At 40.8% G+C, this 17146-nt stretch overlaps 1 protein-coding gene and 1 pseudogene across 1 annotated transcript in view; one reads left to right on the top strand and one right to left on the bottom strand.

Moving 5' to 3' along the window:
• Positions 1–3200, top strand: part of LOC142140572 (glycoprotein-N-acetylgalactosamine 3-beta-galactosyltransferase 1-like) — a 55252-nt gene extending 52052 nt beyond the window's left edge. Inside the window, exon 3 of the mRNA XM_075198280.1 lies at positions 2896–3200. Coding sequence (XP_075054381.1) covers positions 2896–3123 — 228 coding nt within the window. The 3' untranslated portion in view covers positions 3124–3200. The remainder of the gene's footprint in view (positions 1–2895) is intronic.
• Positions 51–652, bottom strand: LOC142140573 (E3 SUMO-protein ligase NSE2-like; annotated as a pseudogene).
• Positions 3201–17146: the final 13946 nt, after the last annotated feature.

Genomic DNA, 17146 nt, shown 5'->3' with positions numbered 1-17146 from the left:
GTGTTTGTAATCTGTATTTTACGTCAAAGGGATCGGGGTCGATTCGAAGCTCAGTGATGACCTTGCCTTTTGTTGTGAATGTCAATGGCTCTTTTTAGTGCATTGCCTGGAACAAAATCCGATATACTTATGTCAGAGTGATCACAGCCAATTTTTGGATAACTGGCGGATTTACCCGTCTAAAGTTTATTTTCAATCATCCTTTCAATTGTTTCTCTCTCGTATGTGTGACCACATACTTTGTTTTTTACTGGGTTCACCATATCCAACTGCATTATAGAAGTGCTCTGGGTGACGGCGATCTCCTTGAATTCATCTTTCTAAGCTTCATCTGCAGGGGCCAGTGACACACCCATTTGTTTTATCAGGTCTCTTAGCTTTTCTTTAAACTGGACATGTTTATCATCCTGCCTCAGGGCCTCCTCTATATTAGTCTTCTGAAGCGCAGTGTATCTCTCGTATCTGCGTATCTCAACTGCATCTATATATTGGTTTGAATCTCTGTTCAATGCAGCATATTCTACGATGACGGTTCCTTGTCACAGTCTGTCTGAAGCATTCCTGTATCTACATAAGTTTGGGAGTTCTTCAGTGATGAGAGGGAGATATCCACAGAGGAGAAGGAGATTAAAGATGCAACATGAGCAGACATGGTTTAATAAAGTAGAGTTCATTGACAGCACTGTTGGGCTTAAGGCAGCTAAGCTATTGGTAGCTTGTTTTGTGGGGTCCAAACAAACTAAGCCCTGGAGTGCTTGCTTTGTTAAACTATTCATTTTCTTTTCAATATGTTACATAAGGGTGGGTGGGAGGGCCCAAGGACAATTCCATCTTGCACCACTTTTCTTTTCTGTCACTGCTGCGTGGAAATGTTTCCTAGATGTGCTATGAACTGCGGTGTGTTTGTCTCTTTGCTCTTTCGCTTAGCATCCAGCCAGGTCACTGCAGTCTTTGTCCGAAAGTGGATGAAAATAATAATATGACCTGTGAGGTGGACAAATTTGCTGGAAATAACCTCTGGAAATTAGTGTTACTGGGGTCAATAATAATGTAAGAACATAAAAAGAGCAACATTATGTGATTTTATCATATTTTAGCATTTTTTCTAATAAAAACAGAAACCAACGTAATCCAGATCCAAAATCAAAACCAAGACCAAATCACGGGGATCAGTAAACATCTCTAACCTAAACCTGTTCTAATGCAGTTTCCCAATTGACAGATAATCCCCCTGAAGCCAGTATCTTCCCTAAACGTCTGCAGTTAACTCAATGCCTCAATTTCCTTTCTTCCATCATCATACACATGAAGCCCTGCCCTCACTAACAATCACACGAGTGGACAGGTCCCTGCATCCCATCAAGATCTCATAAGCTGAAATAATATTTGATGTTGGTAACATTCTTATGGCTACAGGTTTTTCTAACTCTGTACAAATCAAAGCTGATTACACATGGACATGTAAGAGATTAAGGGGCCTATTAATCAATAACCACCAGCTCTTAAATCTTGTGAAAATGGCAGTTTTCTCAAGGTTACATTAATATTTAAATATGCTAGGTATTTAACATTGCTGTAATTCAGGAGATTTCTGAGATATTGGCTGCATTCAGTCTAAAAACATTTGTAAGAGCCATCTGCATAGTTCTCTTACATGGCATTAGCAGCTCTTCCTTATAGTAAAAGCCCAGCTGGAAAGAGATCTTCTGATCCCTCCCTGGTAGACTGCATGATCCTCCCCTCCTTTTCTCCAGTACTTGCTTTGATTGGCCGAGCATGCGCATTAATAGACCTGGACATAACCCAGAAGCAGTGGAAGGTATAACACTATTCACAGGGACAGTGGCTTATTGAACCAGCTGTCCAGGCAAGACTTGGCTAATAAATAGCTCAGTTACTATATATCTTATAACTGCGAAGAGAGACAATAAAAGATATTGGTTAATGGGTTAAAAGTGTGTAGGTGATCTAAACCTAGTCAAATGGACATAAACATTCTGGGCCTGCTTCATTAAGGCACGTAAAGGACGATACGTGCCATCCTTTGCATAGGATTGAACAATGCATGCCCAAAAACATCCTTCCATAGTACTGTTTTTCTATCATGAAAACTGGAACAATATCTTACAATAAGGTCTCCAATTTGGCTGTTTCTCAATGGGGACAACATGATGCCCATAGGTTCAGAAATTACTGCAAAAGTGCTCATAATGGTCATGTGTGCAAAATATTTTGAGCTGAGTTAAGTTTAGTCAGGGTCTGAAGTTTTAGTCATAAGAGACATTACATACAGACAGCATTCTTAGGTTGTCAAGGCATTGAACTAGCGATTCGGCATGTCCTATGATTTGTCTAACAGTTAAAGCATAGGTCCCTTCTTAGTAACTACCCCTTTCTGATTTTTGTTTGAGTGGCAACCCGCCCTCTTCCTTCCCATTACGTTGTATTTAGAGCTGCTCCTTGCTCCCTGGGCAAGGAGGTTTGAAACAATTTGGCACCATGGTCGATGATCTACAGCATTCGCATACACCTCCCATACATAGAAATGTAGATGCAATGGACAAGCATAGGTTTTCCAGCTCTGAAAAGGCGGAGTGGTGCGGAATACAAGCTAACTTGGAGAAGCCCTGGCCAAATTAAAGTAGGGGGGGGGGCAATACCATCTTTTAAATGTAGTAAATATGGAAGGGTTGCAGATTTATCTGTAACTATGATGCATTACCTATGGCATTTCCCCTACAGTCATTTTTTTCTGCTATTTTGTCTTTTATTTCATCACAACTGCTGCATATCTGTTCCAAGCATAAATCTGTTATTATGGAAATAATTACAATAATGTCTAATATTTCTCCAGATAATAACACTCTAATAACCCTTCAATATTTGTCTTCTCAGGGTCCCCAGTGCTGCTCAGACCTGGCCATATCATATCACTATGTTGATGCTGAACTCATGCACACTTTGGAATATTTTACCTACCATCTGAGAGCATATGGATACCAATACCGATACCAGCCCCAGTTACCAGCAAATGCAACAAACCTACCAGATTACAGTACAAATCTGACTGAAATATCAACCGTTTCTTCAGTGCAAACACAATCAACAATTCCCCAGAAGTGATTGTAATACTGTGTTATTCATCTCTGTATTCTCCTACTTTCATTTATTTTCATGAAAGCATTGTTTACCTTGACAAACTCTATACACCTGTGTATGATGAATAGTTGCTGTATGTACTGACGTGATCTCACATCCAGGGGAGATGAAAAAGAAGAACAAAAGCCCCCAGAATTTGTTTGAAGTAATGTTGGACACTTGTTCCTAAATATAACACACCAAGGCATGGGCCAATAACAATAGATAGTATTCCATTAGTCTATATACTATACTTGGCTTTTATACTGTCTTATTAGCACGCAACCAACCATATGTGTATGCTTTTAAACATAATAAATTGTTTAGAAGAAAGAGTCTCTCTTCATATCGGGTGTCAAATTACATATGAAGACTTAAAAAAACGCAAATGAAGACCCTTCATTTTGCCATTGTAATTAATGAGAGCTTTTGTGGTATTGTTAAATTAGCAGCGTTTTATTAATAGCAATGACAAACTAGAAGAAGTATTTTGCACTCTTTCAGTTTTAATAATTTGTATGTTGTTTTTTTTAACAAATAAAAAGTTTACGTTAGTAGAATGAAGAAATAGTCTAATAAGGCGAACATATATCACACACAGAAGAACTCCTTATAAAATAGAGCTAAAGAAGAACAGAAAAGAGTGAAGAGATACATTGCACTATATTCACAAATAAAGCTCCAGATGCAGTTTAGAATGAGATTTGCACTAATGAAAGGGCTGTTTTGTACATTAAAAGGGGACCAATAGCGCAATTCTAAGTTAGCAGAAACAAGGGTTTTATATAGACTCCTGGCCCCTGAATATCACCCTGTTTCAAAGGTATGTGCAAGGTTATATGTACTTCCTTCTGCAATCACTTTATGAAGAGGGCAGGAGTAGAAAAGGTGCATAGGAGGTAGAATACTCTCTTTAATTGCCTTCAGTTCCATTTACAGTCACTGCACTCCTCATAAAGTGAATACGGGTGGAAGGACTTGGTGATATGTATCACTTTCTGTTTCATCAAGCAGTCGTTGGATTTGAATACATTGGCTGCTGGTTACTGATGGTGTATGCTGTGGAGTTCTTCTGGTGCCATATTATTAAAAATATGTTTCGGCAAGAAGCAAAATTTCCTGTTTCATATTGGATAAAATTACATCAGGAAGCACAAAAAAAATATTCTGGTTTGAAGCACGTTTTTATACTTTGCAAACATCCGTTAATGCGGGGCATTTTCTAATGCATTGTTATTCTCTAGTCACCTAAACAGAAATCTCATTATCCCTAAAGCATCAACGTTATGTTTACACATATATGGACTTCATGTACAGATAGCAAACTTAATTCTATTGGCTCACTCGGACTTCATATCCGGTGTCTGCGTCCCAAAAAGTAGATTGTATTCTTCAATGTCCATGGAAACAGTCAGAAAGCTTCTGTCTACAACATTATTTTTTCCTAGGGTAAAGGTATCGAATAGCGATTATTGCAAATCATTGATAGCCGGCGACTTTGCATGGTAAATTTAAAGTGGCAATAGCTTTAAAGGCTAGTTTTGCCTTAAACTTGCCTTTAAAGCTATTGGTATTGGTATTGGAGTAGGTTGGCAAAGTAAACTAGTCTTTGAAAATGATATGCAAAGACTTGAATTTTTAAACGTTATATAATGCATTGCTGTTTATCATGTGTTTGAAGAACATAATTTACTAATGCACTTGTGCAGTAACTGAGGCCTGCCATTTTAGAACATACATAATTTTAACTTAATACATGCATGTATTAACTTGTTACAAATTCAAATGTATAGAACCGATACACAAAATATTGGTATGACTGATTTTTCACTGTCCTATTATTTTTACTTTATATTGCAGTATCTGTGTAACACATTTTAATCCAAATAGCTACTGTGGCAAGTATAATTTTAAAATACAAGTCCTGCTTAGCTCCACTTTGAAAAGAATGGCACTTGTATGGTATAGATCCCATTAAGGGAGAGGGATGATGAAGAAGGTAAATAACAAGAAACATCTTAAATAAATAAATCCACACTAATCTCCCCATTTTAAGAGCTACCTCTTCATGTAGCCTCTCTCTTGGGGAAGTCCCACTGTTTCTTGCACCGAGCCACCAATCAGCATTAACTGATTGCATGGAGAGAGAAGCTATCCATGCAGGGGAACTAAAACCATTGTATCTATTAACATATTTGACATAAGGATATAATTTATAATGCTATATAATTATAATAATATGTATGTGCATTATATTATTCTGTGTATTATTATGTTTACACATCTATTTCCATTAATCATAGAAAAGAAGAAGAAGAAAAGAACAACAATTCTGCCGCACAAGTGGTTAAGAGTAAAGCCCACTATAGTATGAGTATAAAACAAGACAAAGGGCTAGATTTACTAAGCTGCGGGTTTGAAAAAGTGGGGATGTTGCCTATAGCAACCAGTCAGATTCTAGCTTTCATTTATTTAGTACCTTCTACAAAATGACAGCTAAAATCTGATTGGTTGCTAAAGGCAACATCCCCACTTTTTCAAACCCGCAGCTTAGTAAATCTAGCCCAAAATCTTATAATCATACAACATGTAGGGTGCTACCGATTCCGCTGTTCTTATCTACCTATCCACTGTTTTGACTTACTTTCTACCTACTTACTTATCTACCACTTCACCATTTACTGTTTTTCCTTATTTAATGCTTTACATATTTACTGTTTTACTTATTTACTGGTTTTCATATTTACTGTTACATATTTCAGATTTACTATTTACATATTTACTGTTTTACACTGATTTACTGTTTTACATATTTACTATGCCGCCCCGCTCATTTCCCATACCCATCCTCTCCCCTCACCACTTTCATGGACCCGCCTCTCACTGTCCTATCTCTCACTGTCCCATCTCTCACCATCCCCCTCGCTCCATCAACCCTGACAACCTCATCCACATCTCCCACACTTTCTTCCCTCACCTTCTCGTGTGCCCTCTGGAACTCCAGGTCCATCTGTAACAAACTCTCCTCCATCCATGACCTCTTTATCTCCAACTCTCTTAACCTTCTCGCCATCACTGAAACCTGGTTCACCTCCTCTGACACAGTCTCACCTGCAGCTCTCTCCTATGGGGGCCTCTCCTTCACCCACTCCACCAGGCCGGAGGGGCGTCAGGGTGGCGGAGTGGGCCTCCTCCTATCCCCTAACTGCACTTTCAAGGTCATTCCTACTGAACCTTCCCTCTCTTTCCCCTCCTTTGAAGTACACTCCATCCGTCTCTTCTCCCCCATCCACCGCCGCATCTCTGTCATCTACCGTCCCCCCAGCCCCACCTCCATTTTTCTGGACAACTTCGCTGCCTGGCTCCCCCACCACCTTTCCATCCATCATACTTGGCGACTTTAGCATCCCTATTGACAACTGCTCTGACCCTGCCACCATCAAACTTCTCACCATTTCCATCTCCCTAGGCCTCACTCAGTGGACCTCCTCCCCCCCCACCCACTCTTGGTCACTCCCTGGACCTTGTCTTCTCTCATCTCTGCGATCTCACTGACTTCTCCAACTCTCCCTTCCCACTCTCTGACCACCATCTCCTCTCCTTCACTCTGTCCTCCTCCCCTGCTCCCACCTCGCCTAAAGCTACCTTCACTAGGCGCAACCTTGAGGCTATAGACTCTACCTCTTTCTCCTCCTCTCTTAAAACACTCCTTTCACCTCTCCCCTCCCTGGTCTGCCCTGGTCAGGCGTCCTCTCTCTACAATAAATGTAAATCTTTGTCCGATACTGAGAATGGCTGCTCAGACGAGGTACCAGTGCTGGGGATCTGCACCCCAAATAAAAAATATATAAACAACCACAATATTGTGATGGTATAACCAAGTCTGCCACAAAGTACTTATGCACACATTATCTATTAAAAATATTTTATTAAAACAATATGTAAACCACTTTTTAAACAAGTAGATTGCAATAATTACCTTCATTTTAAAAGTGCTCATTATCACAAATGGAAGAAGAACATACCGAAGGGACAATTTATGTGCATACGTCGCAATTGTTCAGATGAAGATATGTATTTGCAACAAGCTAAAATAATGTCAAACATTTTCCTTGATAGAGGGTATCCTCCTTCGCTTGTCCAACAAGCATTTGAAGAAGTGGGAAAAATGGAGAGAGGGACCTTATTGATCCCCAATAAGAGAAATATACATTTGGGACTGGATGAGAATTCCAAGGTACAAAATAGACAAAGAGGAGACAAAAAAGCTAAAAATAATGAGGATTTGGAGTGGGCATTCATTTCCAAATATAATGAATCCTCTGCAGTGATACAGAGAATTCTACATTCTAATTATTCCATTTTAAAACAGGACCCAGTCCTAAAATTTATTTTACCGGAGAAATCATTAGTGGTCTTTAAAAAGGCCAATAATTTGAAAAATATTCTAGCACCTAGTTTTCTGAGGTCACAATCATCGGCCAGGAATACAAATACCAACTCAGAATCAAAAAATAATAGTGCTCAATTATACTTGAAATGGCTTCCATCTATTCCAAATGGCTCTTACAAATGCGGTGGATCACGCTGTATAACGTGTAACTACATTAAGAATAGAGAATACTCAGTAGAATCTGTGGACACGGGTAGAATATATAATATACGAGGTTTCATTAATTGTAATTCATCTTACGTGGTCTACTTGTTAAGGTGTAGTTGCAACCTATATTATGTAGGTCGCACTACAAGAACACTAAAACTAAGGTTCAATGAACACAGAAGGAACATCTTGAAGGGTTTGAAATCCCATAGTGTATCAAGGCATTTCCTTGAGAAACATAAAAGTAATCCAGATAGTTTATCTGTCACAGGTTTGAAATTTATAAAACCCACAGCAAGGGGAGGGGATCGTTTCAAGAGGCTATGCAAACAAGAGGTGTACTGGATTTATTTGTTAGATACACTGTATCCTGCGGGTCTGAATGAGTCACTTGAGCTAAATGATATTATTTAAAAGTGTGATAATAGACCACAATTGTTTATGAGTGATCATTTGATATTGGTCACACACTATATACATGTTTGATATAAGATAGTTTTATGTGGGTTCTTTTTGGAATCCATTACATAGCTAAATGAGGGTTTATATATGTTTAAGACAATGTTTATTTGTTTCTCGAATGCATATATATAGAATATGGATTAATGCTTTACTATTAGACTAGTAGAGAAACAAGTAATAATTAGGGTATTAACAAAACGGGATTTTAAAGTATGAACTATATGTGCTAGAATGATTTCAGTTCCCCTTCTGGGAAGGGTTAAGTTAGAATATAAAGTGTTAAAGTTGTTTTAAAAGTTGTTGTAATATCCTCTAGGGAAGTAGGGGCAAAGTACTTGTGCACAGAGAGAAAAGGGTTAACTCCCAACATGTGTTAATTGTTTGCAATTTGTGGTGTGTATAAAGGACTGTTAAGTTCATTGCTAACCATATCTCTGAGGAAATCACCTTTATGGGGATGAAACGCGTCAAGTAAGACAAAGTAGCAACATAGTTGCCATTCATCATTCAGTGCCTATTGGTTTATTAGGATTTGTTCCAATAATAACTTTACACTCTTTGATGTGGAAATCGTAACGGAGGATCGTGATTTCCCGTTTCAACGACGACCTCACTCGCTCCATCCGTCTTTCTCCCAATCTGTCCTCCTTCAAGCGGGCACTCAAAACATACCTGTTCCTAAAGGCTTACCAACCTTCCACCTAACCCCCTCATCTCCTCCGGCTGTTCTCCCCCTCTCTTCTCTCAACCCCCCTGTTCTCTCCCCACTTGCTTCAACTTGCTCCCTGTGTGCCTGAGTTCTGTCTACCCTCCCTTAGGATGTGAGCTCATTTGAGCAGGGCCCTCTTCACTTTGTTCTCCATACCTGTTCTTCTGCTCCGTCTTTCATCATCACCATTTGTTTATATAGCGCCACTGATTCCGCAGCGCTGTACAGAGAACTTATTCACATCAGTCCCTGCCCCATTGGAGCTTACAGTCTAAATTCCCTTACACCAAACCTGGTACACATATGACTTACAGTCTGACAACAAATATTGTGGGGGCAAGACACCCCTAGCACTCCTAAGGGTAGGGGTGGCGAGGGGGGTAACACCTAAAAATCATCGAAAACGATCATAACTCTGGAATGTCTGTAACAATTTACACCAAACCTGGTACACATATGACTTACAGTCTGACAACAAATATTGTGGGGGCAAGACACCCCTAGCACTCCTAAGGGTGGGGGTGGCGAGGGGTGTAACACCTAAAAATCATCCAAAACGACCATAACTCTGGCTGGAATGTCTGGAACAATTTACACCAAACCTGGTACACATATGACTTACAGTCTGACAACAAATATTGTGGGGGCAAGACACCCCCTTCCACTCCTAAGGGTGGGGGTGGCGAGGGGGGTAACACCTAAAAATCATCGAAAACAACCATAACTCTGGAATGTCTGGAACAATTTACACCAAACCTGATACACATATGACTTACAGTCTGACAACAAATATTGTGGGGGCAAGACACCCCTAGCACTCCTAAGGGTAGGGGTGGCGAGGGGGGTAACACCTAAAAATCATCGAAAACGACCATAACTCTGAAATGTCTGGAACAATTTACACCAAACCTGGTAAACATATGACTTACAGTCTGAAAACAAATAGTGTGGGGGCAAGACACCCCTAGCACTCCCAAGGGTGGGGGTGGCGAGGGGGGTAACACCTAAAAATCATCGATAACGACCATAACTCTCAAATGTCTGGAACAATTTACACCAAACCTGGTACACATATGACTTACAGTCTGACAACAAATATTGTGGGGGCAAGACACCCCTAGCACTCCTAAGGGTAGGGGTGGCGAGGGGGGTAACACCTAAAAATCATCGAAAACAACCATAACTCTGAAATGTCTGGAACAATTTACACCAAACCTGGTACACATATGACTTACAGTCTGACAACAAATATTGTGGGGGCAAGACACCCCCTACCACTCCTAAGGGTGGGTGTGGCGAGGGGGGTAACACCTAAAAATCATCGAAAATGACCATAACTCTGAAATGTCTGGAACAATTTACACCAAACCTGGTACACATATGACTTACAGTCTGACAACAAATATTGTGGGGGCAAGACACCCCTAGCACTCCTAAGGGTAGGGGTGGCGAGGGGGGTAACACCTAAAAATCATCGAAAACAACCATAACTCTGAAATGTCTGGAACAATTTACACCAAACCTGGTAAACATATGACTTACAGTCTGAAAACAAATAGTGTGGGGGCAAGACACCCCTAGCACTCCTAAGGGTGGGTGTGGCGAGGGGGGTAACACCTAAAAATCATCGAAAATGACCATAACTCTGAAATGTCTGGAACATTTTACACCAAACCTGGTACACATATGACTTACAGTCTGACAACAAATATTGTGGGGGCAAGACACCCCTAGCACTCCTAAGGGTGGGGGTGGCAAGGGGGGTAACACCTAAAAATCATCGAAAACGACCATAACTCTGAAATGTCTGGAGCAATTTACACCAAACCTGGTACACATATGACTTACAGTCTGACAACAAATATTGTGGGGGCAAGACACCCCCTACCACTCCTAAGGGTGGGGGTGGCGAGGGGGGTAACACCTAAAAATCATTGAAAACGACCATAACTCTGGAATGTCTGTAACAATTTACACCAAACCTGGTACACATATGACTTACAGTCTGACAACAAATATTGTGGGGGCAAGACACCCCTAGCACTCCTAAGGGTGGGGGTGGCGAGGGGGGTAACACCTAAAAATCATCGATAACGACCATAACTCTGAAATGTCTGGAACAATTTACACCAAACCTGGTACACATATGACTTACAGTCTGACAACAAATATTGTGGGGGCAAGACACCCCCTACCACTCCTAAGGGTGGGGGTGGCGAGGGGGGTAACACCTAAAAATCATCGATAACGACCATAACTCTGAAATGTCTGGAACAATTTACACCAAACCTGGTACACATATGACTTACAGTCTGACAACAAATATTGTGGGGGCAAGACACCCCTAGCACTCCTAAGGGTAGGGGTGGCGAGGGGGGTAACACCTAAAAATCATCGAAAACGACCATAACTCTGAAATGTCTGGAACAATTTACACCAAACCTGGTAAACATATGACTTACAGTCTGACAACAAATATTGTGGGGGCAAGACACCCCTAGCACTCCCAAGGGTGGGGGTGGCGAGGGGGGGTAACACCTAAAAATCATCGAAAACGACCATTACTCTGGAATGACTTGAACAATTTACACCAAACCTGGTACACATATGACTTACAGTCTGACAACAAATATTGTCGGGCAAGACACCCCTAGCACTCCTAAGGGTGGGGGTGGCGATGGGGGTAACACCTAAAAATCATCGAAAACGACCATGGGGTAAATGTATCAAGCTGAGAGTTTTCCGGCGGGTTTGAAAAACCAATCAGATTCTAGCTATCATTTATTTAGTGCATTCTACAAAATGATAGACAGAATCTGATTGGTTGCTATAGGCAACATCCCCACTTTTCAAACCCGCCTGAAAACTCTCAGCTTGATACATTTACCCCCATAACTCTGGAATGTCTGGAACAATTTACACCAAACCTGGTAAACATATGACTTACAGTCTGACAACAAATATTGTGGGGGCAAGACACCCCTAGCACTCCTAAGGGTGGGGGTGGCGAGGGGGGTAACACCTAAAAATCATCAAAAACGACCATAACTCTGGAATGTCTAGAACAATTTACACCAAACCTGGTACACATATGACTTACAGTCTGACAACAAATATTGTGGGGGCAAGACACCCCTAGCACTCCTAAGGGTGGGGGTGGCGAGGGGGGTAACACCTAAAAATCATCAAAAACGACCATAACTCTGGAATGTCTGGAACAATTTACACCAAACCTGGTACACATTTGACTTACAGTCTGACAACAAATATTGTGGGGGCAAGACACCCCTAGCACTCCTAATGGTGGGGGTGGCGAGGTGGGTAACACCTAAAAATCATCGAAAAAGACCATAACTCTGGAATGTCTGTAACAATTTACGCCAAACCTGGTACACATATGACTTACAGTCTGACAACAAATATTGTGGGGGCAAGACACCGCTAGCACTCCTAAGGGTGGGGGTGGCGAGGGGGGTAACACCCAAAAATCATCAAAAACGACCATAACTTTGGAATGTCTGGAACAATTTACACCAAACCTGGTACACATATGACTTACAGTCTGACAACAAATATTGTGGGGGCAAGACACCCCTAGCACTTCTAAGGGTGGGGGTGGCGAGGGGGGTAACACCTAAAAATCATCGAAAACGACCATAACTCTGGAATGTCTGGAACAATTTACACCAAACCTGGTACACATATGAGTTACAGTCTGACAACAAATATTGTGGGGGCAAGACACCCCTAGCACTCCTAAGGGTGGGGGTGGCGAGGGGGGTAACACCTAAAAATCATCGAAAACGACAATAACTCTGGAATGTCTAGAACAATTTACACCAAACCTGGTACACATATGACTTACAGTCTGACAACAAATATTGTGGGCGCAAGACACCCCTAGCACTCCTAATGGTGGGGGTGGCGAGGGGTGTAACACCTAAAAATCATCAAAAACGACCATAACTCTGGAATGTCTTGAACAATTTACACCAAACCTGGTACACATATGACTTACAGTCTGACAACAAATATTGTGGGGGCAAGACACCCCTAGCACTCCTAAGGGTGGGGGTGGCGAGGGGGGTAACACCTAAAAATCATCGAAAACGACCATAACTCTGGAATGTCTGTAACAATTTACACCAAACCTGGTACACATATGACTTACAGTCTGACAACAAATATTGTGGGGGCAAGACACCCCTAGCACTCCTAATGGTGGGGGTGGCAAGGGGGGTAACACCTAATAATCATCGAAAACGATCATAACTCTGGAATGTCTGGAACAATGTCTTGGAAGAAGTTCCAAAAAAAAGGGGAAATATATTTTTTCTGGATGCACCCGGAAGAACAAGTAAGACGTTTCTCATCAAGTTGTTACTTGCTAAAATTCCAGTACATTCCAAGATAGCTATTGCTGTGGCCTCTTCTGGAATTGCTGCAACTTTGCTCCCTGGTGGAAGAACAGCACATTCAGCTTTCAAGTTACCGCTTAATCTGGCCCGAAGTGAAACTCCCATCTGCAATATCACTAAACGAACAGAAAAAGCTCAGATTCTGCAGGAATGTCAGGTCATTGTATGGGATGAATGCACCATGTCACACAAAAATGCTTTACAGGCCCTCAATCAAACACTTCAATTTTTAAGAGGCAATGATTTACTAATGGGTGGAGTCACTGTTGTATTGGCTAAAGATTTTCGACAAACATTGCCGGTCATTCCAAAAGGAACAATGGCGGATGAAATTAATGCACGCCTTAAATCATCACATCTTTGGAGGCATGTTCGCACTTTGCGACTAACCACAAATATGAGAGTTTCTCTGCATGGCAACACAATGGACGGTCAGTTTGCTGATCATTTGTTAAATATTGGGAATGGTTTAATGCCTCTTCATCCAGTAACTAAAATAATTGTGTAAACAACATCAACTTAAAGATTCAAGAACAGTTGCCTGGAGAAGCCATATTATAGAAATCAATAGATACCGTTGTTGAAGAAAATGAGGCTGTGCACTATCCTACTGAATTTTTAAACTCTTTAGAACCTCCCGGAATGCCACCGCATAACCTGGTACTGGAGATTGGATCACCCATTATGCTTCTCAGAAATTTAAATCCTCCAAGACTTTGTAACGGTACAAGATTAGTAGTCCAAAAGCTCCATTCTCATGTCATTAAAGCAACTATTTTGACAGGCTGTGCAAAAGGTGACAATGCTTTCATTCCACGCATACCTCTCATTCCATCTGATATGCCATTTCAATTTAAGCGTCTACAATTTCCAGTTCGTTTAGCTTTTGCCATGTCTATCAATAAGGCCCAAGGACAATCTTTACATGTAGCTAAAGTCAACTTGGAATCACCTTGCTTTTCTCATGGACAATTTTAAGTTGTGTGCTCAAGAGTTGGATCACCAAGAAATTTGTATGTATTTGCCCCAAATGAAAAAACAAGAAATATAGTTTATCAAGCTGTTTTGAAGTAATTGTTTATCGGTTCGTTCCATCATATACAGTTCAAATACAGTTTGACATTTTCACTTTTCACCTTCTACTGGTCCAATTTTAACATGATATTTAAATGTATGTTTAATATTTAGATTGATTTTTGTAAATAAACATTCTTTAAATCCAGGGCAACGCCGGGTATTCTGCTAGTATATATATATATATATATATATATATATATATATATATGGGGGGTGTCTTGCTGACTACCTAACACATGCTCCACTAAATCTGGATATACTGGAGCAACCTAACCCATCAAAAAATATCTCTAAATTCTTATATCCTTATTATTTAAAGTGACATTAAATGATCTCTCCTCTAGGTCTTTGTCAAATTACTCACTTTACAAGAGTCAGGAAACATGCAATATGCATCCAAAATAAAGATGATGCCTCCAACAAAGATGGTTGAGACTGCTAAGAATTCCAAAAGTCCTTTGTCTGGATTGAGTCCCAACCAATTTATTGTCAAGTTCATTGTTTTTCTTTTCTTCATAACTGGGACTTTTAAGCAACCCTAGAGCTACCTGGTGTTGACTGACATAACTCCTGGATGGAGTTTATTATGCCTGTCTATGTTGGTGAACCTAAAATTGTTGTCGCAAAAAGATTGGGGAACTATCTGCAAGGATGTCTTCATTTTCTAGTACTATAGGGAGAGAAGTTGCCTTCTTCCAATGTGAGGCATGTATCTCATTGACTGTTATCGCAGGGTCACCTGGATTTAGATCATGACATTTGCCAATATCAGGTGGATGAGTAGAAAGCAGTGCATCATGGATCTGTCTTATTTGTCTGCTCATTTGAGCCATGTACCTAATAGTCAAATCATTACTTGTAGGTAAGTCTGACAAAGGGCCCATTGCAAAATTGCAAAAATAAATTAACTTGTCTTATCTGCAGTTCTGAGCTTTCTCAATTAGATACCTTATATAAATCTCCAGGTCAACTCTCACTCATGCCCATTATTAACAGAGGTGGTATATTTACAAAATAGAATGCAATTATTTTTCCTTTACCTTATAATTTCACTGGTTGTGATGTAATCACTGCACCCTTTGCTCCTCCCTCCCCTGTTTTTCTTTCATATATTTATAGGTATATTTATTAGCCATGAGTGGTTTGGATTCGTAGGAATCCAACACATCTGAATTTTAAGGATCCGAGACAAACCAAAATATGACTTCAAATTCGGATCTGAAAATGAGTTATAATGTGATATCTGATAAAATGTTGAATCTTCAATTGAATTAATGTTGGGGCTGGTTAGGTGGAAAGAGGCCTAAATATTTCACTCACTGCTAGACTTTTATATATCTATCCCTTTTTCCAAAAAAGGCCCAAGCATTCCAAGATCAAAACAAGCAGCAACTCATCTTAAGACACTGGCAGCAACGATTAATGGAAATTTCAAGAAAGGTAGGAGAGGTCAGCACAGTGTGCCAGCTGTTCTGATTCTAGTGGGATAGTCCCAATTTTGTTGACTGCCCCACTCAGTAAGGACATTGTCTCGACTGCAAAGATAGTTGAGAGATATGTCACACTTCTCATTATACTGCTTGTTGAGGGCCAGCTGTGTGTACTATTGTTAGATGCAAGCAGCTTGCCCTTAATAAAATGCTTAATGGTTGATAGCATAACCATAGACCTTTCCTGGTCTTAACCTTAACCCTTATGTGCTATAATAAAGGACACCACACCGACTTGTTAGCAAATAAATACTTCTTTATTTAAATAACCGTTTGCTAATATGATGGCGAGAGAACACCTTGTCTAAACATAGGCACACCCTAGTATCTGCACATTAATGGGACAACCATCCTCAGGCAAGCCGGAACCCACACCCTTCTTGGCTAATCGTAATGCACCGGACCTAAGCCGACTGTTCAAAGGGAACGAATGAATGCATGCTGTACAGTGCTCTCCGGCCACGACAAACAGCCTTAGTACTGCAATCCGTGGATTGCTCACGCTCATCAAGCGACTCCTGAAATACCTCTGGGGCTTAACCAGCACCCGTACCGTACCAGTGCCCCCGCACCAATTGGCAATCATACCTCAGGCAAGCCGGAACCCACACCCTTCTTGGCTAATCGTAATGCACCGGACCTAAGCCGACTGTTCAAAGGGAACGAATGAATGCATGCTGTACAGTGCTCTCCGGCCACGACAAACAGCCTTAGTACTGCAATCCGTGGATTGCTCACGCTCATCAAGCGACTCCTGAAATACCTCTGGGGCTAAACCAGCACCCGTACCGTACCAGTGCCCCCGCACCAATTGGCAATCATACCTCAGGGGCTGAACCAGTACAACCATACCATACCACGGCCCGTGCTCCAGGTTGGCCAAACTTACCTCCGGGGCTGAACCAGCACCCCGTGTTATACCACGAGTCTGTGCACTGAGTGGCTCAACATTCCTCGGTGCCTGTACTGGCGCTTGTATTTTAAATAACCAGGTCCTTGCATCAATTGTTCACCAAGATTTGGTAAGCGCCCCTTCACTACAGGGTACTTATATCAGTAGGAAATTATATTCCTCCCTCAGGTAGCGAACACCGAGTCCAGGAATCGGGAATGGGAGGGAAGGAGGGAACAAATATATAAATACATATATCTATATATATATCTATATGTATATATATATATATATATATATATATATATATATATACATATAGATATATATATATATATATATATATATATATCTAGATAT

The sequence above is a fragment of the Mixophyes fleayi genome, chromosome 2, assembly GCF_038048845.1.
Source record: "Mixophyes fleayi isolate aMixFle1 chromosome 2, aMixFle1.hap1, whole genome shotgun sequence".
NCBI lineage: Eukaryota > Metazoa > Chordata > Amphibia > Anura > Limnodynastidae > Mixophyes > Mixophyes fleayi.
Note: the sequence above shows the minus strand (reverse complement) of the source record. Positions and strands in the feature narration are given on the sequence as shown.